This window comes from Callithrix jacchus, chromosome 10, assembly GCF_049354715.1.
Source record: "Callithrix jacchus isolate 240 chromosome 10, calJac240_pri, whole genome shotgun sequence".
NCBI lineage: Eukaryota > Metazoa > Chordata > Mammalia > Primates > Cebidae > Callithrix > Callithrix jacchus.
The window spans coordinates 23,211,405-23,235,090 of record NC_133511.1 but is presented as its reverse complement, the minus strand read 5'-3'; the positions used below and the strand labels follow the sequence as shown (position 1 = coordinate 23,235,090).

Genomic DNA, 23,686 nt, shown 5'->3' with positions numbered 1-23,686 from the left:
TCCCTGACCTCACCTCTGACCACTTTCCCTCATTCATTCCGTAGTTCATTCCACAGCTGCACAGGCATGCGTGCTGTTCCCTCTGCCTGGGAGGTTCTTCCTGCAGGCACGTGCTTGACTGCCTCCAGGCAGCCACCCTGGGCCTCACTCACCCCATTGTGTTGAAGTCATCATCAGGGGGCACGTAGTCCTCATCATCACTGGTCAGGCCCAACTCGTTCCCATAGCACTGGTGAACAAAGTGCCAGAGTTCCTTGGGACACAGAGGCTTCAGGGGAGAAAAGAAACAACTGAGCCTTCCTCCCTCAGGTACCCCCGCTCTGCACAGAGGCAGTGAGCCGGTCTGGCTCCCCTGGAGAAGACGAGAAACTCCTCTCTCCTTAGCTGATACCAGAGGCACACAACCACCGCCCCCCCATCTGCCTTGGGGTTCTCGGCAGGATGCCAGTCTTCTGCCTAAAAATGTGGACTTTAACAAAGCCAGGAACTGGCCTTTCCATGCCCGATCCCTCAACAGAGGTTTGTAGAATGTGACCAACTGGCCCCCAGAGGATGGTAACTGTCTCATCTTTTGCTCTTATGGATAAGGTCCAGCACTGAGTAGCAAAAACCCATGTAACTCTGGAGCCACGGTGATCCCAGAGCTTCTGATTAGTACTCTGAATGAATGCCCAGGAGTCCTCTGACCCAGTACCCCACCACACTGCACAGAAATCTCCTGCATTAACTGAGGCCTTACAGACCCTACTGGATCACTTCCAAGAATAAAGTTTGACCTCAAAGATGGCCCATTCCATAGCTGGACAGTTTCTAGGGGTAGAGAGTCTTACGTTCCCACAGTTTTAGGATCCGAATATTTCCTTCTCTGTTCTGAGGTGGAGTGTTTGCCTGCAGTTCTATGCATTAGTTCCAGTGTTTTCTTATTTCACTGGGTGCCTATGTGTCCTCCCAAAAAACACTGCTCTAAGAAAACTTTGTTCTCACTGGATTCAGAGTCTCCAGAGAGAGGCAAAGCAATGTCAAATAACTCAGATCAGAGGCGAAGACCAGGAATGAGTCTCAGACTTGGAGGAAGGGAAGAAGGGATAAGGGTGTGGAAAAGAGGGCAAGGGCATGAAGAAAAACAGAAGCAATCATTATCTTAAAAAATAATCCCATTTCAAAAATGTTTGCACCAATAGACTTCCTAAAGAATTTGAGAGCTCCCAAGCCCATGGTTTCAGGTATGGTTTAAGAAGCAGGCAGCTGGCAGAGTACATTGAGCTACGATTCCAGCTTTCTGACTAAGGAGAAGTAGCTGGAATGGCAAAATTGGGACCCTGCCTCTAGGCCAGCGGAATTGGGGGCAGTATCTCTATGCTGGCCCTCATAGTGCCCGAGGGACGTATCTCCTCCTTCTCTCTCGGACCTCCACCTACTATCTCTGGCCTTTATGTGCCACATTCACCCTGCCTGGGACAACGTTCACCCTGCCTGGGACAGCGTTCACCCTGCCTGGGACAGAGTTCACCCTGCCTGAGACAACCTTCACCCTGCCTGGGACAGCGTTCACCCTGCCTGAGACAACCTTCACCCTGCCTCGGACAACCTTCACCCTGCCTGGGACGACATTCATCCTGCCTGGGATACATCTGCTTCTCTGCCAAACTATATGCTGCCCTGCACCACCCTTCACCTGCTCTCTGCAGCATTCCCCAACCAACACCACGTGGCTCAGCTTGGCCAACCATGGTCCAGACAAGCACAGTTAGCAGACCCTCTTCAGCAGCCCCAATTCTTACAATTATTTGTTAGGGCATTTGTGAAGTATACGAATGACCCCATGTCTTATTTAAAAGTGACAACAGCTATGAATTGAAAATTCAAACCTGCCAGTGGAGACTAAAACACTTGATCATTTTACTATTACTGATGATGAATGAAGGCAGAGGACCACAGCTCAGATAAGTTATCAGGATTGATACTAGGGCTACAGACTCTCAGAACAGAAGAAACTCTAAATAATAAATCGACTCAGTTTCTTATGCAGCCATTTGCTTGGGCTACAGTCAAGGCCAATATATGCATATATTTAAATACACATGTCAATCTCTTTCTCTCTCTCTCTCTCTCTCTCTCTCTCTCACACACACACACACACACACACACACACACACACACATAAATACACATATATGGCCAGGCACCGTGGCTCACGTCTATAATCCCAGCTCTTTGGGAGGCTGGATGGGTGGATCACAAGGCCAAGACGATGAAACCCTATCTCTACTAAAAATACAAAAACTAGCTGGGTGCAGTGGCAGGCACCTGTAATCCCAGCTACTTGAGAGGCTGAGGCAGGAGAATCACTTGAACTCAGGAGGCGGAGGTTGCAATGAGCCAAGATCGTGCCACTGCATTCCAGCCTGGGCAACAGAGCAAGACTCCATCTCAAAAAAAAAAAAAAAAAAAATACACACACATATAAAATTAACTAATCCTGGAAGAAACATTATATGTGTGTTTGTGTGTGTGTGTGTGTGTGTGTGTGTGTGTATTTTTTCTTACATCTCTTTCTCTGACTTAAAGCTAGTTTCTTACCATCCAACTGCATCTGAGTGGGAACTTTTTTTTTTATTTAAACAGGGTCTTGCTCTGTCACCCAGGCTAGAATGCAGTGACACAATCACAGCTCACTGCATGAATAGGTGCCTTTATCAAGAAGTGTCTCTTCATAGCTAAACACTCAAGAAGTCAATTTGTGATGGCTGTGTTAACTACATTTATTGTATTTTATGTTGTGGTATCTGTGCCTTGCTGACTGGGAAGGGACCCAGCAGGGTTAGCTAATTCCTAGAGAGAGGAAATAACTCATCCAGGAGTGGGCCTTTCATATGCAGCCAGCCTATCCAAGGCTCATATTCACACCCAACCCATTATCTATTATAGCTTCCGAGGTATCAGGCAACTTGAGACAGTCCCTACACCCTGCAACCTGCTGAAATTATTTAAACTAGCCAATCCCAGACCTGCTTGGCCTGCTTGCACTGCCTTCCCAACTCCTTCCTGCAAAAGCTACAATAAAGGCTCTGCCCATTCTTCCCCTTTCCCATTCTGTCTCCTGACTGACCCTGGTGCTTCCCTGGGCCCTCCCATCCTGCTGTGCCCCCTATTTCTGGGGTCTGTGAATTTAAGAACTTCTTTCTTTATGACTGCATGCATTACTGCACCTGATTAGAAAAAAAATCCCAGGACATTTCAAAGCAGTGAAACTGAAGTGCCTGAAGATAATGAGTGCCTCATTCCTGGAGGTGTTGAGGCCGTTAGTGAGAGAATTTATATGCTACTTTCAGGAGTCAGGTCAATACTGTCAGTGGGAGAATACTATCAGTGGCGAAACCCTGAGGAGAAACAGGCTTCTGTGGAGACAGCCAGTCCCACAGTAAAAGCAAACTCAGCAGTACTTACCTTTTCAAGGAGGGCATTCTGCCAGAGCCGGAACATCATCATATATGTCCTATCCCGGGCCCCAAACGATGTGAAGAAGTGCTAGGGAGAAATGAGAAAATGGCAATAAATGTCTGTTGAGTTACAATATAATTAAGAGGGACACAGTCCTCCTTCCTTTAGGAAAAAATACTGACTTCATCCTCAAATACTAATGACTCAGTTACCCGTGATCACGCACCTCTGCTTTAGTGATGGGGTCAGTACACCAGAGGCCTGGGTACCTGGTACTGTTAAGCTCCCAGTGTGACGAAGTCCTTCCAGTCTTACCCACACTTTCCTTAGTGCTTTTCTCCTTGTTTTGAAATTCTCATCTCGATTAAAAAAATGCCCCTCACCTACCTACTGGAACTGGGTAAGGGGCGAGCTATGAACTAGCCTAAATGGAAAGATAAGACCAACCTGCAACCTACCTACAAACCTGCCAACCTATTTCATTCATTCAACTATTTGAATATTAGTATGTGTAAGGCACCAATCTACATGTGTAAGGGATAAAAACAGCACAGAAAGAGATCCTGCTCTTGTGCAGTCTACCCATTAAACAGACACAAAGAAAGCAGTAAAGATTTTACTGACCAACTACAAGGTGGTCTACAAATGCTATTTCATTTAAATCACACAAAAAGCCTTAGACAATAAACAAAGCTAACAACTAACAAAGCGTAACAGGCTGATGAGGTTAGGCACATGTATAACCACGAAGCTGGTTAGCGTCCAAAATATAGGTCAAACCAGGGCAGGTGCAGTGGCTCATGCCTATAATCCCAGCACTTTGGGAGGCCGAGGCTGGTGGATCACCTGAGGTCAGGAGATCAAGAGCAGCCTGGCCAACATCATAAAAATACAAAAATCAGCTGGATGTGATGGCGGGCACCTGTAGTCCCAGCTACCTGGGAGGCTGAGGCACAAAATCGCTTGAACCTGGGAGGTGGGGGTTGCAATGCGCTGAGATAGTACTACCGCACACCAGCCTGGGCTACAGAGCAAGACTCGGTCTCAGACAACAACAACAAAATAGGTCAAACCAAAGACTATCTGACTCCAAAGTCTCCTGGTTCCTGCCACTGAACTGCTTGAGTCCAAGGGAACTGTAAACCTGGTCTTCAGCAGAAACCTAGTCTACCCCTAGCCTTGATCCTCTTAATCTTCAGGCTCTGGTGAAAAGTCAAAAGTCACTGTTTGCTCTGTCCTTATCTGACATATTCTCCCCATACTAATAAAAACAATCCATTTTCTATCAGACTCCCCATCCTCTGGAGAGATAGTCATCAGCGATGCTGATACATAATGACAACTGCTTACATTTGTATGCTGCTTTACAATTTAGTGTTTTCAAATACATGATGTTATTTCAAGACTGTGTTAAATATTGCTGGCTCCATTTTGCAGGTGAAAAAACTTAGGCTTAGGGATGTTACCCAAGACACTTATAGTTGAGGGACTCAAATTTAGGTGTCCTGGCTCCAAGTCCAATGTTCAGCCACTCCAGCCTCCCCGTGCTCGCCCTACCCCGGCCTGTCCACCCAGGAGGTGGTTCCTGGAGACTGCGTCACTCCCAGTGCCTCTCATCCCAATCCTATTGGCCTCCTTATTCATGTAATTCACGAAAGGGCAAAAATACAAGAGTACGGGGAGTGAGGCACAGGGGAGTAAGGGAGAATTCGAAAGGCCAGAGTTAGACTCCACTTACCTTTTCTGAATCAGTGCAAACTTGGATGGCATTGGGAATGAGGCGAGCTGTTTTTTCTTTAGTCATGGAACAGATGTCTTTCAAACGGACTGTCAGCTGACATCCAAGAGGACAGAAAATGGGTTACAAGCAAGAGGGGGCATTACAAAGTCAGGTAAATGGTGTTCGGGGGCACCAGTGTAGACAGAGGCAATCAGATCACATATTACTAATCCTGGAAGATACCACATTGGTGTTCATCTGGTTTACCCCTTTATTTCACAGAGGGCACACAGCAGAGCGGGGACTGAGCCCTGTCAACAGCCATGAGTATCTTGATTCTTGGTCAAGGAGCTTTCTCATTTCTATACAGTCTGCTAAATGTGCAGAGGTCCTGCCATTATTTGCCACATACAGAAACACAGAATACTGGTGCAGGATGGGACCATAAAAATCATCGAGTTAATCTTTCTCTACATTGGTATATGGGATGAGGAAACAGAGGAAAAGAAAGGACTAGCCTAAAATCACGCTGCTAATTAGTCGCAGAACCCAGAATCTGTGCAAGCCGGTTCTTCAGAGACCCAAGGCCAAAGCCCTTCCTAACTTTACCATGCTTCCTCCTGCAGTCACTCATGCCAAATATGTGCCTGCATTTGACATAAAAAAATGCTCAGTCCTCTCTTCTATACCCAATGGAAAGGGAGGAAGGGGAAGACATGGCAGAGGAGACATTATTGGGACTTAGAGCTGGGTATCCTTAAAGACTTAGGCATGTTTTTGTTAACTACGCAAAGGCTTGAGAAAAGTATAAAGTCAGCAAAAGGAAGAAAGCAAGGGCAGCTTGCTCAGCCGTAGCCAAGGGGACAGCCCAAGGGAGCATGCGCAGGTCTTTACCAGAGTTTCCCAGCGGAAGATGTTGCTGTAGAAGCAGATCCAATTTTCAGAGAGGTAGAGTCGGCCCTGAAGGAGAATGTCTCTTTGGAGTGCACATGAGTAATCTGCGGTAGGAGCGGAGATAGGGGAGGGAGCTCAGGGGCAAGAAGCATTTTCAGCAAACCACTGTCGAGTAGGCATGTCATCCTTCCCACCAGCACTGTGGGATCCCAGTCACCCATCGCAGACAAAGGGCACCAGACACTTGAACTAGCAGCCAAGGAACTCCCTGGTATCTCATGATAAGGAGCATAAAGGTGGCGTAATAACATGCAACTGCCTAGAGGCAGATAAATAAATGTGATGGCAAAGTAGGCCAAGGAAGCTAGAGGTGGAAAAGACCAACAAATTCAACTAACGTCCCTCCCCCATCCACAACTATGCTAACCCCTTCTGCCACTGGGCCATCTGCGGAGAAAAAAGTGCCAGTGACTCACTCCAGGTTGGGCTCTCAAGGCTGCCACAAGCCTGGTACTCAGCCTTGAGCCCTGATAGCTGGAGCCAGGGCTCTGGACAGCCTCTCTCCCTGTTCCCTTGCTTACTGGGTTGGCTCGTGGCCTCTAGACAGAAGCACCCTGAGTGCTACGCCGAGGGCTCCCCAGACTTCCTCCCTGTCCCCTCCAGGTCACCCAGCTCACCAACAATGAGGCGCTCCGTGTCTGGAAGCTGCTTAAAAAGCTTTCTGAAGTCTTCATTTCTCTGCTTATAGGTGGGGCTTAACACCTGCGTGACAATGGCCAAGGTTAGCAGGATGCACCTGGGTTCTGTGGGGTTAGGGAGGAAGGAAGGTGCAGAAGGAGGAGCACTTGCTTGTGTGTTTAAAAAAAAAAAAGCAAAGTTGAGGCTCTGCTCTCCCACAGACCCTAGGAGGCCAGGCTAAGGAATGGGGCTCGGTGTGGAGAAACACAGTGGGGAGAATCTGGTGCTGAAAAACACTTTGCAGCCAGAGTTCACCAATTAGAAAATGTCAGATACACCCAGAAGGGGCTCTCATTATATCCCAATAAGAGAAAGGAAGGAGGGACACCTCCAGGGGGCTTCCGGGGATCCACCATGCCAGCTACTGCCGTTCTGCCTTCTGCCAGCACCACCTTGACAGTGAAGCAAGGACCCAAGAAGGCTGCCCAGCCCCCCATGATGGTGCCCAGAGCATCAGAAGAAAGTGTCGTCATGACTAACAGAGTAAGCACTTGGCCGTGTGGGAAAGACATGATTTTCTAAGAAATCATAACACATAGTGCTAATAAAATCACAAAACATAAAACCAGTACCACAATAAGCACACAGGTAGAGAATTAAAAAACACAACTGGCACATGAGAGACATCCAACTCCCCTCTCCATCTTTACATTATCTCATCTAATCCTTACAGCATTGAGGAAGAGACCAAGGCCAGAGAGAAGCACCTTCCCAAGGTTTTCAGCTGGTCAGTGTCAGATCTCATGATCCCTGGTCCTGTGCTCACTTCTCACCTAGATACATGGCTGCCTCGGAGCAGGCTCATACCCAGAAACTGCCTTAGCAAATCCTCCTTGGAAATCCCATGAGCCAGCTGAATACACAGAAATCCTGCCCCTTGAGGGCTTACAATCTTTTTTGCTTGTTTGTTTGTTTGTTTGTTTAGATAGAGTCTCGCTCTGTCACCCAGGCTGGAGTGCAGTGGAGCCATCTCGGCTCACTACAACCTCTGCCTCCTGGGTTCAAGCCATTCTTCTGCTTCAGCCTCCAGAGTAGCTGGGACTACAGGTATGTGCCATCACATCTGGCTAATTTTTGTATTTTTAGTATAGATGGGGTTTCACCATATTGACCAAACTAGTCTCAAACTCCTGACATCAAGTGATCCACTTGCCTCGGCCTCCCAAAGTGCTGAGTTACAGGCATGAGCCACTGCACCTGGTCCAAGCGCTTACAATCTTACTGTGGGAAAAAAAAAACAAAAAACTGAAAAGAAAACATGTGCCTATAGATGAGGCGCACTGCAGATGACAGATGAAAGCAAGTACACAACCCAGGACAAGTCATGCACAGCCACAGGGAGACACGTGCACTCCACCTGGCAATGCCCTGACTACCTACACAGAAACAGCACTGTCGACCCTCAGCCTAGGATGTAGCCTATGGCTACAAAAAACGAAAAAAAACCTTAGAAAACAACATTCCCCTGACCCATATATTAGTTTCAAACTGGTACTGAGATATATAATCTAGATGTCCCCCTTGCCTCTTAGAACAGAGCCCACGCACTGAAGACCCCAGCTTGACTACCCAATCACCAGTGAGGCTCCTCATTATGCCTAACTGCCCTTTAGAGCTGCTCTGCGGCTAACGTGGAATGAGTTATTACTACGTACCAAGCACAGCCATAAGCCACGTGCATGTGTCATTCATGTGATCCCGGATTATTTTTATTATCCCATTTTGCACTTGAGGAAATGGAGAAACAGAGAAGTTAAGCAACTTGGGAGTGGAATATGAGCGAGGCAGGCTGACTCAGTGCTGTCCAAACTCCTACTCTGTGCTGCCTCTGGAGGGTCCTCCAGCCAAGAGGAAGCAGAAGGGCTTCCCCAGAAGAGCACACTCCCTTGGGGAGATTCATCTGCTTTGGGGCCCCCACTAGCCTTCCAGGCCCTCTACTGGTTCTTTGTATTTACAAAGTTCCAGTGTCAGCCGGAGGAGCAGCTGACCAGGACCCAAACACACTTTAAGTGAAACCCGCCTTCAGGGAGTTGGACGTCGGACCTCCAAGCCCCTGAAGCCCCAAGTCTTTCTATTTCTAATTTTCTGTCCTAGTGCCTTCTCCCGCTTGCTTCTTGCATAACCAGTGACCAGCCCAGGTATCCACGGAGGCGGAGGTACAGGACGTTTAGCCACAATCTCCAACCTGCAGGCAAATCGAGGGGCCTGGTCCTCTCCTTAAAACAAAGCTGTAGCAGCAACAGGGAGAGGAGAGGGTGAATCCAGCCCTGGCCTGCTAAGGTGGCCAGTCTGGAGACTCCTTTATCCAGGCTTACCAACACATTCCTATTCCACGAGGCTGCTGTGTGGATGGCAAGCACATTAGGTGGGCATGCTGGCCCTGCCACCATGCAGCCTCTCGAAGCCAGAGACCCCAGCCCTCTTCCTCCTGTACCCCGAAAGGCGGGGCCTGGATCACTTATTTCAATTTAAAATCGTCAAATAATTTTGGTTCTAAGATTGTCAAATCTGGGGCCTTTGGGTAGCAGAGTCAAGTTGGCATGACGAGGGTGCAGAACTGCCACAGAGACTCAGAGAAACTGGGTCACACACTCACGGCTGGGATTTCCTCAGATCCGTGCCAGCAACAGTGTTTGGTGGCAGCAAGTGTGTGGTGGAGCTGCTGCTGCAGGTACCACTGCACTGCCTGGCTCTGCTGCTCCAGCAGGCGGCTCCAGAACTCTGGCTCCTCCGTCAGTGGTTCCATTGCCCCACACGGCTGCCCCTCCCAACGGCGCCTGGCTCCCTGAGCACTGACACCTGACTGTCCCCACATGATGAAGACAACTGGTCTCGCCTGGCCTGACTGCAGATGGTGGCCTCTGGTTTCTTGGCAGAGGGCTTGTGCGACCCTTACAGGTGTCCTTTCTGCTCCTAGAGCTGCGTTCCCGGCGTGAAGCTTCACAAGTGAGAGGCAGTGGTCAATGCAGTTCTCAGCACAAGCTAGCTGGCCAGTCTCCCATGGCAGGCTCTGCTTTGTCCCTCTTGGTTGGTCCATAGGCTGAGAGTAGCCCAGAGGGGGTGTGGTCACACACTTCCCCCTGGTCAGTGCAGACAGTCACCCCACGAGTCCAGAGGATACAGACAGCACAGCAGGTTCCCAGGGTTGGCTGGCACTCTGGAAGGCAGGTCCCTGGGTGGACAAGCAAACTCGGCAGGACAGGGATGGTCCACAGCCGGGTCCAGGGTCTAGCCCTGCCAGTCACTCATGCAGCAGAGTGACTCATAGTTGGTCTGAAACTCCAGCAAAAGAACCGAATGCCCAGCTCCCCAGTCCTGATCTGTCCCATAGAGTGGCACGTTTAATCAACCTCTAGCCTGGGCGGGCACTGGGCTATGACTCACAGCCCTCACCCAGGCAGAGCGGCCACCACTGGCTGCAGCAACAGGGCCTGCTCTCACCCCACCCTTACACACACCCCTTTCCTCAGCCCCTGCTCTGCTCGCCTAACCAGCAAACGGCTTCTTTGTTAAAGTCACCCGTGGCAGAGGGGAAGGGAAGGAGAGAGGCAGGGTGGGTAGGCGGGCAGGGCAGGGCCCTACACATGCTTCAAGTTACAGGATCTGGGTGCTGGTCCTGGCCAACGTCCTCCAGTAACCCCCAGATGAGCCTGGCCTCCACAGCAGATGTTTCCTGCAATGGAAAGTTGCTGGCCAGGGCTCCGCAGGGAGCCATGGGGTGGTGAAGGGAGGTGCCAGGCCCTGCTGTTAGGATGAAATCCGAAATTCGAGACTTAAGTAGCCAGGGACTTCCTGGAGACACTCTCACCCCTCACCAACCCATCCATCCACCAGCTTCTCCATAGCAGCAGCAGCCGCCTAGGGATTTTGCTGAGCCAGTTTCAGATATGCTGCTGGCAGAGAAGCTGAGATCAACAACTTTGGGGTCTGTCTGAGGCACCTTCCTCCTTTCCATGGACCTTGTACAACCTTCAACATTAGCAAGAGGGGAATCAAGCCCCCCCAAAATTGTTAGATCTTAAGGGCAAAGTAGCAATTCTAAAAGCACAAATTTGGGTTCCCAAGGCAGCAAAATCCAGGAAAACGAAAGTCAGGCCAATGGGGCAAGAAAGTCTCCAGACCAAGAAGCTAGGGACAGGGATGAGACAGCAGTGGGGCTGGGAAGATGTGGATTCCCAGGGCAAGTCAGACCCTTGAAACAAATGGGGCCATTCCCTCACCCTCCCCCATCTATGCCATCTTTCCAGGAGGGTCTTGGCCTGCACAGGATGAGGAATGGTGCCTTCATCTTAGGAGTCTTGGTAAGTTAATAAAAATGGCCCAGTGAACACATTTCAAAATGAAGATTCCACACTAGGCGCGGTGGCTCCTGCCTGTAATCCCAGCACTTTGGGAGGCCGACGCAGACGGATCACTTTAGGTTAGGAGTGCGAAACCAGCCTGGCCAACATGGTGAAACCCCATCTCTACTACAAATACGTATTTAAAAAATTAGCCGTACATGGCAGCAGTTGTCTGTAATCCCAGCTACTCAGGAGGCTGAGGCAGAAGAATCCCTTGAACCTAGGAGGTGGAGGTTGCAGTGAGCTGAGATCGCACCATTGCACTCCAGCCTGAGCGACAGAGAAAGACTCTAAAAAAGTAGATTCCAAAGATGCTAATTCAGAGGAACATGGATTCTCCCGGGTAAACGGCGTTGGAGAAAGTAGAAGAGTCTGACTCCTCCCCCAAACCGTCGCCTAGCAAACTCCTCCAACCCTCTCTGCATGGACACCCCAAGGACGCAGGCATGGCTCTCCATTCACGGCGTAGAACGTCTCACTCTATCAGAAGGACACCTTCTCCAGGAAGGATATGTGCCTCCAACAGGCCCGTAACTTCTACTGTACTTGCTGTGATGTGTTTCAAATACAGGTTGAGCATCCCTAATCAAAAAACGTGAAACCTTTTGAGCCCCAACATGATGCCACAAGCAGAAGACTCCACACCTGACCTCACGTGGCAGGCTGGTCATGGAGCACGTCCCGGTCAAAACACAGCACTCTGCTTTGTGCATAAAATTATTTAAAATATTATATAAAAGTATCCTCAGGCTATATGTCTAATTGATAAATGAAGTAAATTCGGTGTTTAGACTTGGGTCCCAAGATATCTCATATATATATATATGCAAACATTGCAAAATCCAAAAGAATCAGAAATCTGAAACATGTCTGGTCCCAAATATTTTGGATAAGGGATACGTTATCAGGTGTTGAGAAAGTATTTACCAAGTGAATGCATTCCTTATCTACCTCTCAAAGGATGCCTGTTTACATTGCATCTTACACGTACACACAGAGATCCCTAATCCTGTATGTACGGCTTGTCAGGGCCTGGTCACTGCCAACTCTCTCCCTAGCTTCTCTTTGCCCTGCGTGTCAGCCCAATCCTGGGCAGTGTGGTACGCGAACGCAGCAAATCCATTTTCCAAGGTGGCCAGAATGCCTCCCTCGGGGTGACACCGGCCCCCAGTATGTAGGCAAGTAGGCAGCTCCAAGAGGCTCTGGACCCTTACAGTAACTACTCGAAAACATCCGAGTATTGCCACAGGCAAAGTGGCTGCCTGGGCTGTAAAGGGTGACATAGAGATAGGATATGCCCTGTGAGATAACGCCCCGGGAGATGAGTCTCATACGCAGCCGCCTTTGTCTCACCCACATCCGTGGTAGGGGCTGGGTAGGGCAGGGCAAGAACCAGCAGAGAGGGAAATGACCCTGGGCTAAACATTAACTCTATAGCAAACACCAGGAGCTGGGACCAAGTGGTACCCATTTCCCAGGGACGGTGAGAAGGAGGGGGAGGAGGAGCCCAGGAGAAAACAGATTTTGGCAGACCATTGATCTTACCCAGGAAGAAACCAGTCAGGATCTACACAGGAAACTCTGACCCTGCAGCCAAATCTGGATAGGCAGAAGCCAGATGTGGGACAAGGGGACAGGAGACCAGGAGGTAACTGAGCAAAGGAGGGAAAGAGGGACTGAGGCAGGCATGGGGCCTATGCAGAAGGGTAGAGAAGTGGGGGGACTGGGTTGGGGGCTCATCTGAAAAACTCAGGATGGGAGCCGGGAAGATCCTTCAAGTTGGGAGCAAATACAGAGGGAAGACAGGCAGAAGTAGAGGAGCAGCGTCAGTTCTGTGGCAACACCAGGTACCAGGCAGGTCTCCTACTCTGTCCACTGACCACCCCCCGACACCCTGAATTCCATTCCTACAAACCTTTGTTCTTTTGCTCTCACACCTATGCCAGCCACTCCCCAGGCTTTGCACTATCCTTCCCTCGCCTCCACAAAGTTGCAGCCCTAACAGGAGGTGCTTCAGGCAAGGAGGGTGCTAAGTCTCAGGCAGCTGCCAGGGTCTGGGCTCCTGTGCTCTCATCTCAGAATTGGTCCTTCCTGGGCTGCCATGGAGAAGACTGCTTGCAGGAATGTGCCAGGAGGCCTAGGAAGGAAACCCCTGTGACCTTGTGCCCCATCGGGGGCTGAAGGGGAGTACATTTCACCCCTCCTGCCCCAACAACCCTGGCCAGGTTGCCCCTCAACTCTGCCCTTGGCTCTCTGCTAACGGCAAAACCCTATTTCTGCTTTTCCCTTCATCTTATGTCTACTGGGGCTGCTCTCTTGATCTGAGGGCCCTGATGAATATAACTGGGGTGGCAAACTAGGGCTTCGGGGGTAAGGAGGAGTAGATATAATCAGGCCTGGGAGGAGTCAAGGCACCTGTAGATGACACAGCCTTCAAACTCCACTCTGGACCTGACACTCTCCTGCCACAGCCTCTCCCCGTGTCGTTGGGGTCCAACCACTTTCCTCCACATGACTCACTGTTTAGACCAAGCCTGTTTGTCATCATGGCAATGGCTCCTCCCTGGCTAGCCTTGTAAAAGTAAATGCTTTTGTCTGCAGCAGAGAGGCAGAGGTGAAGCGGGAGGCTGGGGCATGGGCTGGGTGGTGGCTGGGCTTCCTTCCCTATCAGACCTGGGCTGTTCCAGAGGGCCTGAGATGCTCTTGCCAATATCAGTGATTCTGCAGGGCACTGGCTCTCACTGCTCTGACCCCAGCTAGAGGATCCAGCAAGCATCCCCAGGACTGGGTGCTATAATGTCTTTACCTACCTGAAGGACATCTAGTGTAATGAATGAGCCTCAGATATAAGAACGGCTGGAGCACTGATCCTAGGATCCAGAGAGAGGTTATAGAGGGCCAGTCAGCAAAGCTGAGAAGGGGAGAGGAATCCTGCCTGATGGGCACATTCCAACCAGCCCAGGGCAACACAGAGGCAAGGCAGGAAGACAGAGCTCCCTAAGGAAACACAGAAAACCAGGTCAAAGCAGCAGGAGCAGGGCAAGGGCCTCCTGAAAAGGTGTGGATGACATTTGTGGAGGGGTGCTGGGGAGAGGAGCTCGTTCTGCTGCAGCTCCTGAGAAGGCATCTGCACAAGAGAGCATGGACATGAGCACTGCACTCTGAAGGAGCAGGGTGCCCTTTCACCCAAGGGTGGACCCCCAGGGGGACAACATGAATCCAGGAGAGGACAGCCACACACACTCCTCAGCAAAGAGCCCCTTGTGCCCTTGGCCTCTGAGAATGAATGATCTGAGCTAAGTGGAGAGTCAGGGATATTTCTGCAATTCACTTGGGGTGAGAGGGCAGAGGCTGAAAGGAGACAAGTGAGGATTAATAAAGGAAGAGGCAGGACAAAGCCAGGAAAAGAGAATCCCCTGGAGGATAATGCAAAGAGTCCCTGAGGTCCAACCACTTCTGCACGTCCCTGATGCAGGTGGAACCATCAGAAAGTAGAGCTCCGTCATGCCCGGCTCCTCTGCTGACTCTCATACGTGTCATCCGAACCCCTGACTTCTGCCCCACTCCATCCTCCAGCCAAGAGACAGCATCTACATTCTAGCCCATCGCTACAGGAAGAGGCTAAGGGAGAAGGAATCAGGGGATAGGATGGCAGAAAGAGGAGGAGAAAGTAAAGCCTGTTAGAATCAGACAGAGGGAAACCTAGCTGGGAGAATGGAAATCAGAAAGAAGGAAATGGTGGAAGAGAAAAGGAGAGGAAAGGAAAGGGGTGGCGTCAGAGAGCAAAGGGCTGAAAAGAATCCAAGGAAGCATAGACTGAGACGAAGTCAAAGGCTGAGCTAAATAGTAATAAAAAGAGAAATGACAGATAAGAAGAGGAAGGAGATTAATAAGGAGGATGGGAGCTGGCCTGTCCAAACCAGGATGTCCGAACTGTCTAACAGGGTGCAGCCACGTGGGGCCTGTTCCCCTTGGGGGCCTGAATTTGTGTGATGCCGCTCAAAAAAGGCGCAAGGAAGAGTTGAGTGAAGGATGCTGGGGTCCCCATGATAGCTGGGCTACGGGCCACTCCCACGAAGCTCAGCACTCATCCCCCTCCCCTACTCTGAGAGGCCAACAAACCTCCTAAGGGATAAGGGGGTGGCTCAGAGATAGCAGAGTCTGGCTTCTCTCCCACCTCAAGATACCTCAGCCTGTGACTCCTCTCCACAGCTCTGTACAGCCCATCAAATTCTGCCTTGGTTGCAGTGCACCCAGGACAGGACGGCCACTGGGCAGCAGGAGGTTGGCAGCTGCAGGGCTCATGAGCAGGTGCCTGACTTTGAAGAACCGCCCAGCGCCAAGTTTAGGAAAACACACATGTAGTCCACACAACTGATCTGCAACCCTCTCCCTACATCAAACCCACACTTCTCTCCTCCAGCCTGTCCCCTGGCCAGAGTGCCCTCCTCAACTCTGTCCTTCATAGCCACAGCTGTTCCATGCTCACATCACCTGTGGGAGCAGAACTTGGTGCGTCCAGGGAGGGGGCAAAGATGGCTTGCCTGGGATTCAGCAGAGTTAGGTGTGAGGAGGGCAGGTTCAGAGAGGTAAAGAGGACCATCTGAGGTCAGCCCCTCCTCTGTGAAGTCCCAGAAGGCAGAACACACAGCGGGAGCTGTCTGAGAGCCTCAGACAGCTGCTCTGCAGGGGAAAACGTTCACATCCCACCACCCAGTTTGTGTGACTGAGAGGCTGTGACCTCTGCCAGGCCTGCTTACCCCACAAGTTTCTAGGCTTGCAGCAGCTGCACAAGGCGCCCCCAGGATGACTGACAGTGGCCCAACTCCACACCTTCGCCACAGCCCCATGCGCCAGGAGGTCTTGTAGAAAGGGCATGCTTTTGAATGCCCTTGGGACAGAGGTCAAATCCCATCACATGGGTTGACTCCTCTATCAATGGGGGAAGTCTTCTGGCTGCATTTGCCCCAAAATGTCTTAGTTAAGGGAAGAAAACTGAGTTCAGACCCCCAGGCTGCCCCAGCACCAGAATTCCATCTGGCTTTGGAATGGCCACTCCCTCCCTGACTGGGCTCCTCCTTTAGAGTTGATAGACCCTTGTCTAAGAACCTCAGTGAGGTCGGGGATATGGCTGGCCACGCCTCCTTGGTCCCCTGAATGAAACCCTCCCTCCCCAAGTCTGCCCTGTTCTGCTGCAGAAAATGACCACTGCAGCTGGCTTAGGAGCAGAGGGGCTGCTAAGAAGCCCTATGGGCTTCCCCCACAAGGAAGCCCAATCGTACCCCACACCTCTTCCCCCCAACCTCCATCCCACTCCCAAACCCCATACCTCTTCCCCACCAAACTCCATCCCCCCTCCCCCATACCTCTCACCCCCAATCTCCATCAGCCTCCCACAACCCACACCTCTCCCCCGCCAACCTCCATTCCCCTCCCACACCCCACACCTCTCCCCCGCCAACCTCCATTCCCCTCCCACACCCCACACCTCTCCCCCGCCAACCTCCATTCCCCTCCCACACCCCACACCTCTCCCCACAACCTCCATTCCCCTCCCACACCCCACACCTCTCCCCCCCAACCTCCATTCCCCTCCCACACCCCACACCTCTCCCCCGCCAACCTCCATTCCCCTCCCACACCCCACACCTCTCCCCCGCCAACCTCCATTCCCCTCCCACACCCCACACCTCTCTCCCGCCAACCTCCATTCCACTCCCACACCCCACACCTCTCCCCCGCCAACCTCCATTCCCCTCCCACTTCTCAGGTACCCAACAAGAAGAGAAACAGGAATACTTACATTATACCAACTCTGGCTTTTCTAAAAGGAGAAAATGAAAGAAAAAGTAGAATTAGTCAGGGAAAAGATGGTGGGAAGGGCCAGAGGGAACGGTACACAGACAGCAGAGGGTGGGTAGGGAGGAGGGGTCCAAATGCAGCTGAATGCTTCCCATGTGGTTGCTCAGGAGGGGTCCTCCTTTCTCAAGGCAGTTCCAGAAAGGAGGCCCGGGAGCAGTCCATGCTGGAAGCCCACTGAGGGCGGGGTGGCAGGCAGCGGCAGCACCAGCTAGAGCTCAACCGGAAGGGAGTCGGAGCCCCATGGCAAGGTTCTGATGGGGTGAGGGGCGCGCTATGAACATTCGAGACCCAGTCCCCAAATGGGCCCTGACCAGAAGCAAAATGCTGATGGCGGCCAACCCAGCCTTCTGCTCTAAGACAGCCCCTTGTAAAAGGCACTTTTGAGGTAGAAAATGGTCTACCTAAAATTCCCTCCAACTTTGATCTCAGCAGGCAAATGAGTAAATCTCTCTTGTGCCAAAATTGGGCTGTACCTAAACCATAATGCTCGGGGAGTGCTTGGGGGTTCTGCATGGGTGGGAGGTTGAAGCACATCATCTCTAAGGGTCCTTTCCAGCCCAGCAGTGCCATAATTCCGTACAAGCAAAACAGACCCCACCCCAGCTCCAGAATGTAGGTGCTCTCCATTACCAGACCCAGGAGGAAGGAGACCTGAATGTGTCTCCAGGGAAGAGGAGGGATAGCTAAGATTGTGCCTTGTCTGTCTGCAAGCCCAACGGCCAGCAGTCCTTTATGTACTTCCCCTGGAAAGATAGATGAATACGCAGATAGACAAGCTTGTGTGCACACACACACACACCACACACATGCACAAATACACACACGGACACATACACACCACACACACATATACAAAGAGGCACACATGCACACGCTTGCGTGCACACACACACAAATGCCTAAGCTCCATCTCTTGGTGGACCGTAGATTATTTTCAGTTTTAGGGATCACTGGGTGGGGAAACTTTGCCCACAGATCAATACCTTGGCTCTATCCAGAGGTCTGGATCCCCTCTATCTGCTGTTAACGTCCCGACCCAGAAGGGCAGACGAGAGTAGCCATGGTCCTCAAATGTCTGCTGTGTCTAGAGGGGACGAAGTGACTAGGTACTGGAAGGTGAATGTGTGCCCGCAGTGATGACCACTGGCCATGTGATCTATCTCTCCCATTCCACTGGAACTCTGTAGAGAGGGTCCACCTTCACCACCCCCCCACCAGTGAAACCAGTCTGAAGAGGAGCTGGAAGGGCTGAGGGGCCTATCGTGGGTGGAGCTGCTTCTGAGTGGTTTCGCCCTCACACATGCCCTCCATGGCCAGGATGTGACCAGAAGCCAAGGCTCCCAGTCCCCCTCTGCAAGATGCTCTCCATGGTCATTTCCCAGCAAAGCCTGTCACCACAGTCCATCTGGAGGCTACACCCTCCCATCACAGCCTCATCCCCTCCTCCAATTCAGAGGTCTCAGCAGGTAAAGGGCCCAAATCCAAATATTAAAAATTTTTTCCTGAGTAAGGTGTGGCCATATACGAATCCCAGACCTGAAAACTCACCTCTAGGCATTACAGTCAAGGCTACCCGCTTCTGGAGGGGGTGGATGGGGCAAGCAGGCTGCATCTGGGGTCTGAAGCTCAATTCCTGGGTCCTAACACAGAAGCCCTGACTCAGAGCCCGCAGGGCAGCAGGCTGTGCAGACACCTCCCAGCAGTGGGAAGGTACGCTCTGGGAGCTGCTGGCCCCAGTGGCCCCAATCCACTGGGTCTCCTTGTGCTTCCTCAAATGCAACCCAGGTCATGAGATCCCTGAGTTGCAGGGGAGAAACAATCTCCCAAGTCCCCAGCTCCTCGTCTCAGTGTCGTGGCCTTCGTGTAAGACCCTAGGAGGAAGGCAGGCAACAAGAACATGGGCTGAAGAGGGGACCCCAGATGCCTGACTCCTCCTGCACAGGGCTCCCTCCTGCCCCAGGTAGACAGAAGTAGATGGACCCTTTGCATGGGCTGGCATGTGGGCACTTGTGCCTTCCAAATCTGTGTGGAACAATGTGTGAGGGTCACACACAGTCTTAGGCAGGGAGGCCAGTCCTGTCTCTAACCTGCTCTGTGATGCCCTTGTATCTAATGTTTGCTCTTTTGTAAAGCATGGATTAGAGAATGCATTAAAGAATTGAAAAGAAATGTGAAAGATACCAAAGAGCAGAACTGTGCTGAGGCTCTGCCCTGAACAGCCATCCCCAGGCAGTTTCTTACCTGCTGCCACGGAGGAGCCACAGGAACAATGGGTCAGCCCTCTAGCCATGTCTAAAGCAGCCCCCAAGCTGGTCCCTGAACTCTACCCAGCCTGTTGGAGGCACATTCGATCACCATGGATCTGCATTCCTGGAAATGAATCCTAAAGGCACTACCAGACAGGGAGGACCTAGACTCACAGGGCCAGGGAAGTCAGAAGAGCTGTGGGCCTCGGAGGGTAAGGAGGGGTGTCCCTCATCCTCTGGCTTTAGCTTCTGTAGCACCACTACCTGGAGGACAGGGCCAGAGGGAATGAAGGCACAGAACCAGGGAGCAGGGGTGAAGACTTCTCCGACAGCGTATAAATAAATGGATTTGGCCAAAGAGGAAGAAGGGAGAAAAGGACAAAGACACAGCTGTTGGGCACACACTCATTTCCATCACTTTTCCTAGAAGGTCTGAAAAGCAAGCACCTAAAGGAATGCAAGGCCCCTGGAAACAGACCCAGGTGGTTTCCAGAAACACCTCCCACTGCAAAGGCCCGGGGAGTCTGGAAGATGAAGGTAGGGGTGAGGGGGTAAGGACTAGGGGAGTGCTACATTTAGCAGGAGTTAGAAATAAAAAGCAATTCTTACTTTGATCAGGTTAAGTCTGTCATACTGAAAAGAAAACCACAAAAAAATTAGATTTAAAAAAAAAAGTACGGAAGTGAAAGGAGGGTGAGTGCCACGGCACCAGGGCGGCGATGCCGTGCACCGCGGGAGGGAGGCGTGCAGTGGGGCAGGAGGAGGTGTGCTTTACCGCACCTGCTGCTCAGCGCCCTCAGGGCAGGTGGAGAGCGGCAGAACGGCCGCTCACTCCCTCTGGTGGCCACAGGCTGTCACTACAGAGCGGAAGCCGGGCGGCGGCACAAACTCATTGGGAGGGAAGTGCTGGGGCAGGGCTGCACCTAGGAGGGTGGGCATGGGCAGCACAGTGACTGACGGATCCAGAGGGTCCGGCCTTAGTGATCACCTGATACCACGCCTACAGAGTAGCAAATGAGGAAATGAGGCCCCACAGAAGGGAAGAAAGACCCCGTGCATGGGACCTGACCCCAGGGAGAAGCAGAGGCACTGGCCAGCTTGCCAGGAAAATATAAGGCATGGTGTCCTCGAGGGGTGGCCAGGAGACGGGGAGTGAGGTGGCCTAGCTACAATATCAGCAAATATAGCCATGAAATCGACTACTGGGAATACATGTGATTAACCCAGGAAGATGTTCCACTGGGGAGGGGCGTGTCCCCTCCTCTTTTCACAGAACCATCTGCTCCAGACCCTGGCCTTCAAAGGACCTACTTCCTCTACTGGTTCTTGTGTTCCTCTTCTGAAGTCTGTGTGTCCTGCACACACACATCCCAGATCAACACGGCGGCTCCCAGTTCCACCTGGGATGCTACAGCATCCCTCCTCGCACAAGCCCGACCTATTTTAACGCCATTGAAAGGATGTCGGGGTAGGTGCTGATGGCAATTATCAGTGGGAGGATGAGGTGGGAGGTGGGTAACCAATGTCAGAAAACTCAGAATGTGTCTGCCAGGGATGGGCATGGCCTTCACCCCATCTCCCAGAGGAAAGGAAACCTGCACTCACCCCGGCACCTCTGTCCTCAGTTCCCATGAAAAGGGCCAGATCAGCTCCTGATTCCTGCTTGGCGCTCAGTCCCTTCATTATGTCTTCCTTTAGCCTCTCCAAAATCCCATTCCAAATTCTACCTGGTACCTGACGCTCATCCTGGCTGCCCCACTCAAATGATGTATCTTGACTTTGAGCTTACAGAACATCCCCAACCGCTCAAGAGCCAGGCTTGGGGGTAGATAATCTATGGAAAAGTGTGCAGGAACAGGGAGCGGGGAACCTGATGACCATATCAGGCCATATCTTCCCTCTCACCAGCTGAGTCTCGAGCACCCACTAGACCCACATCAACCAAGCTAGAGGTGGAAGGTGCTCAAGAGGGTCTGCCACAGGGCATTTCAAAACCCCATCCCCAGATATCAGACATGCCTGCACCTGCCGAGCCAGAGCCCACAGAGACCTCCTGCTGCCTTCCTCACTCCAGAAGGAGTTCCTCCTCCCCTGTCCACAGCCAGCGACAGCCATTTAAAATCCTCAGAGCCAAGATGTGTATTCAGTCTGAAGGTCACAGGTTACAGGATTAGCTGTGTTGCCTCTTTTCCTTCCCTCAGAAAAGGGCACAGCTATTCACCCTCCTCCTCCCCAAAGCACTGAGAGACTTGGGACTACCATGAAGTCATCATGGCTTCCCCTTCTTTAGGCTTCATCCCACCCCCTTGCCCCAGGGGCCTTGCTGTTCCCCAACACCTGTCACTCACCCTCCACTCGCTGCATGTTTTCCTATGGCTCAGAATTCCTGGGCTCCTGGGAAAGACTCTGGCACTGGCCACATCTCTCCAGGTCCTGCTAATGTTTGCCAACCTCCAGGCATGGCACCCCACCCTCTTGTAGAACAGCTCCCCACTCTGATCATGATCCAGGATCCTAAGCACACCATGAGCCCCAGTCTGGGCAGTGGGTAGAAGTGCCAAGGTGTGCCCTGGCTGAGCGACTCTGGGTAGGGAGGAACAGCAAGGCAGAGCTCCTGAGGACACGGCTGCTGCACCAGGGAACTCATTGACCTGGAACCCTGCCCCTCAATCAGCGAAGCCCTACTGCCATCCTCACTCACCACTGCTGGGCACTCCAGAATCATCCACCAATAGGGAGGGCCTGCAGTATGACCAGATGGGGTCTCCCACCCCAAAGGAACGAAACCAAGGCCAGGAAGGACTCTGTTTCTAGACCATACCATGTAAGGAGGGAATAAATTCCCAGCCAAAGGCAGTGTCCAGGGAGCAGGCAGACATGGGTGTCAGGTGGGGGATGAGGGAGGGTCTGTTCTCCGACATCAGGTGCAGTGAAAAGGGGCCCTTCAATGACTTCCAAGCCAGACTGCCGGGGGAAAGTGGGGCCGGCCCTTCTGGGAAGGGGACCAAGCAGGACATAAGGGCCAGAATTGGCAGGGCCAGAGGGAGGGGGTGCTGAGCACTACAGACAGTTTGACACTAGAGGGAAGATAAAAGGACAGAGACAAAAGATGGCTTACTTTTGAGAGGCGCTTGTGAGACTAAGACCATGCATGCAAAGAAGGTATTTGGGAAATGGTGGGGAAGAAGAGGAAGAACAAGAAATCAAAAGACAAATTCAAGTGGGAAGCCAGCTCCCATGCCTCCCAGGGGTCCCCAACCCCTTCCCAGGCCCTGGGGGTCCCAGGGTGAAGAGAAGCTTCCTAAAGGAGCCCCTGGGCAAAGACATCTGCTCCCTAAGGGACTGAGGGTGTGGGGGGACGTCTTTAGGGAACCATAACTAGCCCAGGGCTCCCCTGGGGGCCTGTTTTAGGCATATGCATGGGCCAAGGGCTGGGTACTGAGGTGATAGTGCTGACATCCTAGGGAGGATGGAAAGGCCCTGCCACTCTCCTCTCTGCCAGGTGAGTACCAAGTGAGTTAGTGCAAAGGTAAGGCAGGGATGATGGCCAGGGAGGAGGTTAAAAATAGCATTCTGCAAGGTTCCCTGAGGACTCTCCCTAGCAGTATAGCTGTCCCAAATAATGTTCCCTTCTACCCCCGCTCCAGGGACCAAATTTGAAAATGGTAGCAGGAATAAACAGATGACCCCCTCAGGACTCCCAGAGCATCTCCTCTCCAAATCTCAAAAAACTATGAGCCTCCCTATCTCCTCCAGCCCCCCAAGAATGCTTAGCGGGGAGGATATTTAACTAGGGTCTCTCCCGCCTGCCCCCTCATCTCACTGGATAACGACTATCTCTGGGTCTTCAGGTCTGTTCATCATGTGAGGACCCTCGCAGATGTTCTCCAGCTAACCACCCCAATTATCGCTCCCCGCAGCCCCTAACAAGGAGGCTCACCGCTCACCTTGGAATTTTTGCCGCCGCTCCGGCCGGACTGGGAAGAGCAGCTGCGCTGCACGCCCTGCTCCGGTGTGGACGGGGACTTGTCTGAGGAGTGATCTGAGCCCTTCTCCACCATGGTGTCTCCGTCCTGGTTCTGCGGGGTTGGCGAGCGAGACCGCTTCCGGAGGATGGGCGAGCAGGCCGGCGTGCTGCGGTTGGAGTTACTGGCAGTGCTGCAGCGGCAGATGGAGAGAGGGAGCGGGGTGGAAAGAGAAGGAGGAGGAAAGGCAAGCAGTCAGTGATCGAGGCCAAGGACAAGTCCAAAAGAACCAGCTCAGGGAGCCAGGTGAGGGGCTGGGGAGAAACCGGGAGAGGGGCCCAGGCTGCGGCTCGCTGCACCGTAATACTGCTGTTGGCCACCGGAGGGCAGCAGTGCCCACGTGGACATAGACTCTGGCGGGCAATGGGCAACCGACATTTAGACATGCAACCGTCCATCTGTCCGTCCATCCCGTTA

General features: G+C 52.0%; 1 protein-coding gene across 34 annotated transcripts in view; it reads right to left on the bottom strand.

Annotated features, from left to right (window-relative positions):
* GRAMD1B (GRAM domain containing 1B) overlaps positions 1-23,686 on the bottom strand; it is a 260,660-nt gene that overhangs the window by 18,815 nt on the left and 218,159 nt on the right. For 15 of the 34 annotated variants that reach the window (XM_078339731.1, XM_078339732.1, XM_078339730.1 and 12 more), the window contains 9 exons: positions 23,192-23,402; positions 22,363-22,383; positions 19,854-19,877; positions 16,940-16,960; positions 6,733-6,817; positions 6,056-6,159; positions 5,180-5,275; positions 3,448-3,528; positions 153-268 (listed from right to left, as the gene is read on the bottom strand). In XM_078339731.1, the coding sequence (XP_078195857.1) occupies positions 153-268; positions 3,448-3,528; positions 5,180-5,275; positions 6,056-6,159; positions 6,733-6,817; positions 16,940-16,960; positions 19,854-19,877; positions 22,363-22,383; positions 23,192-23,402 (759 nt within the window). Of the gene's footprint in view, positions 1-152; positions 269-3,447; positions 3,529-5,179; positions 5,276-6,055; positions 6,160-6,732; positions 6,818-16,939; positions 16,961-18,700; positions 18,870-19,853; positions 19,878-22,362; positions 22,384-23,191; positions 23,403-23,686 lie in introns of those variants that run through there. The other 19 variants (XM_078339735.1, XM_078339736.1, XM_078339728.1 and 16 more) reach the window with 4 other exon arrangements.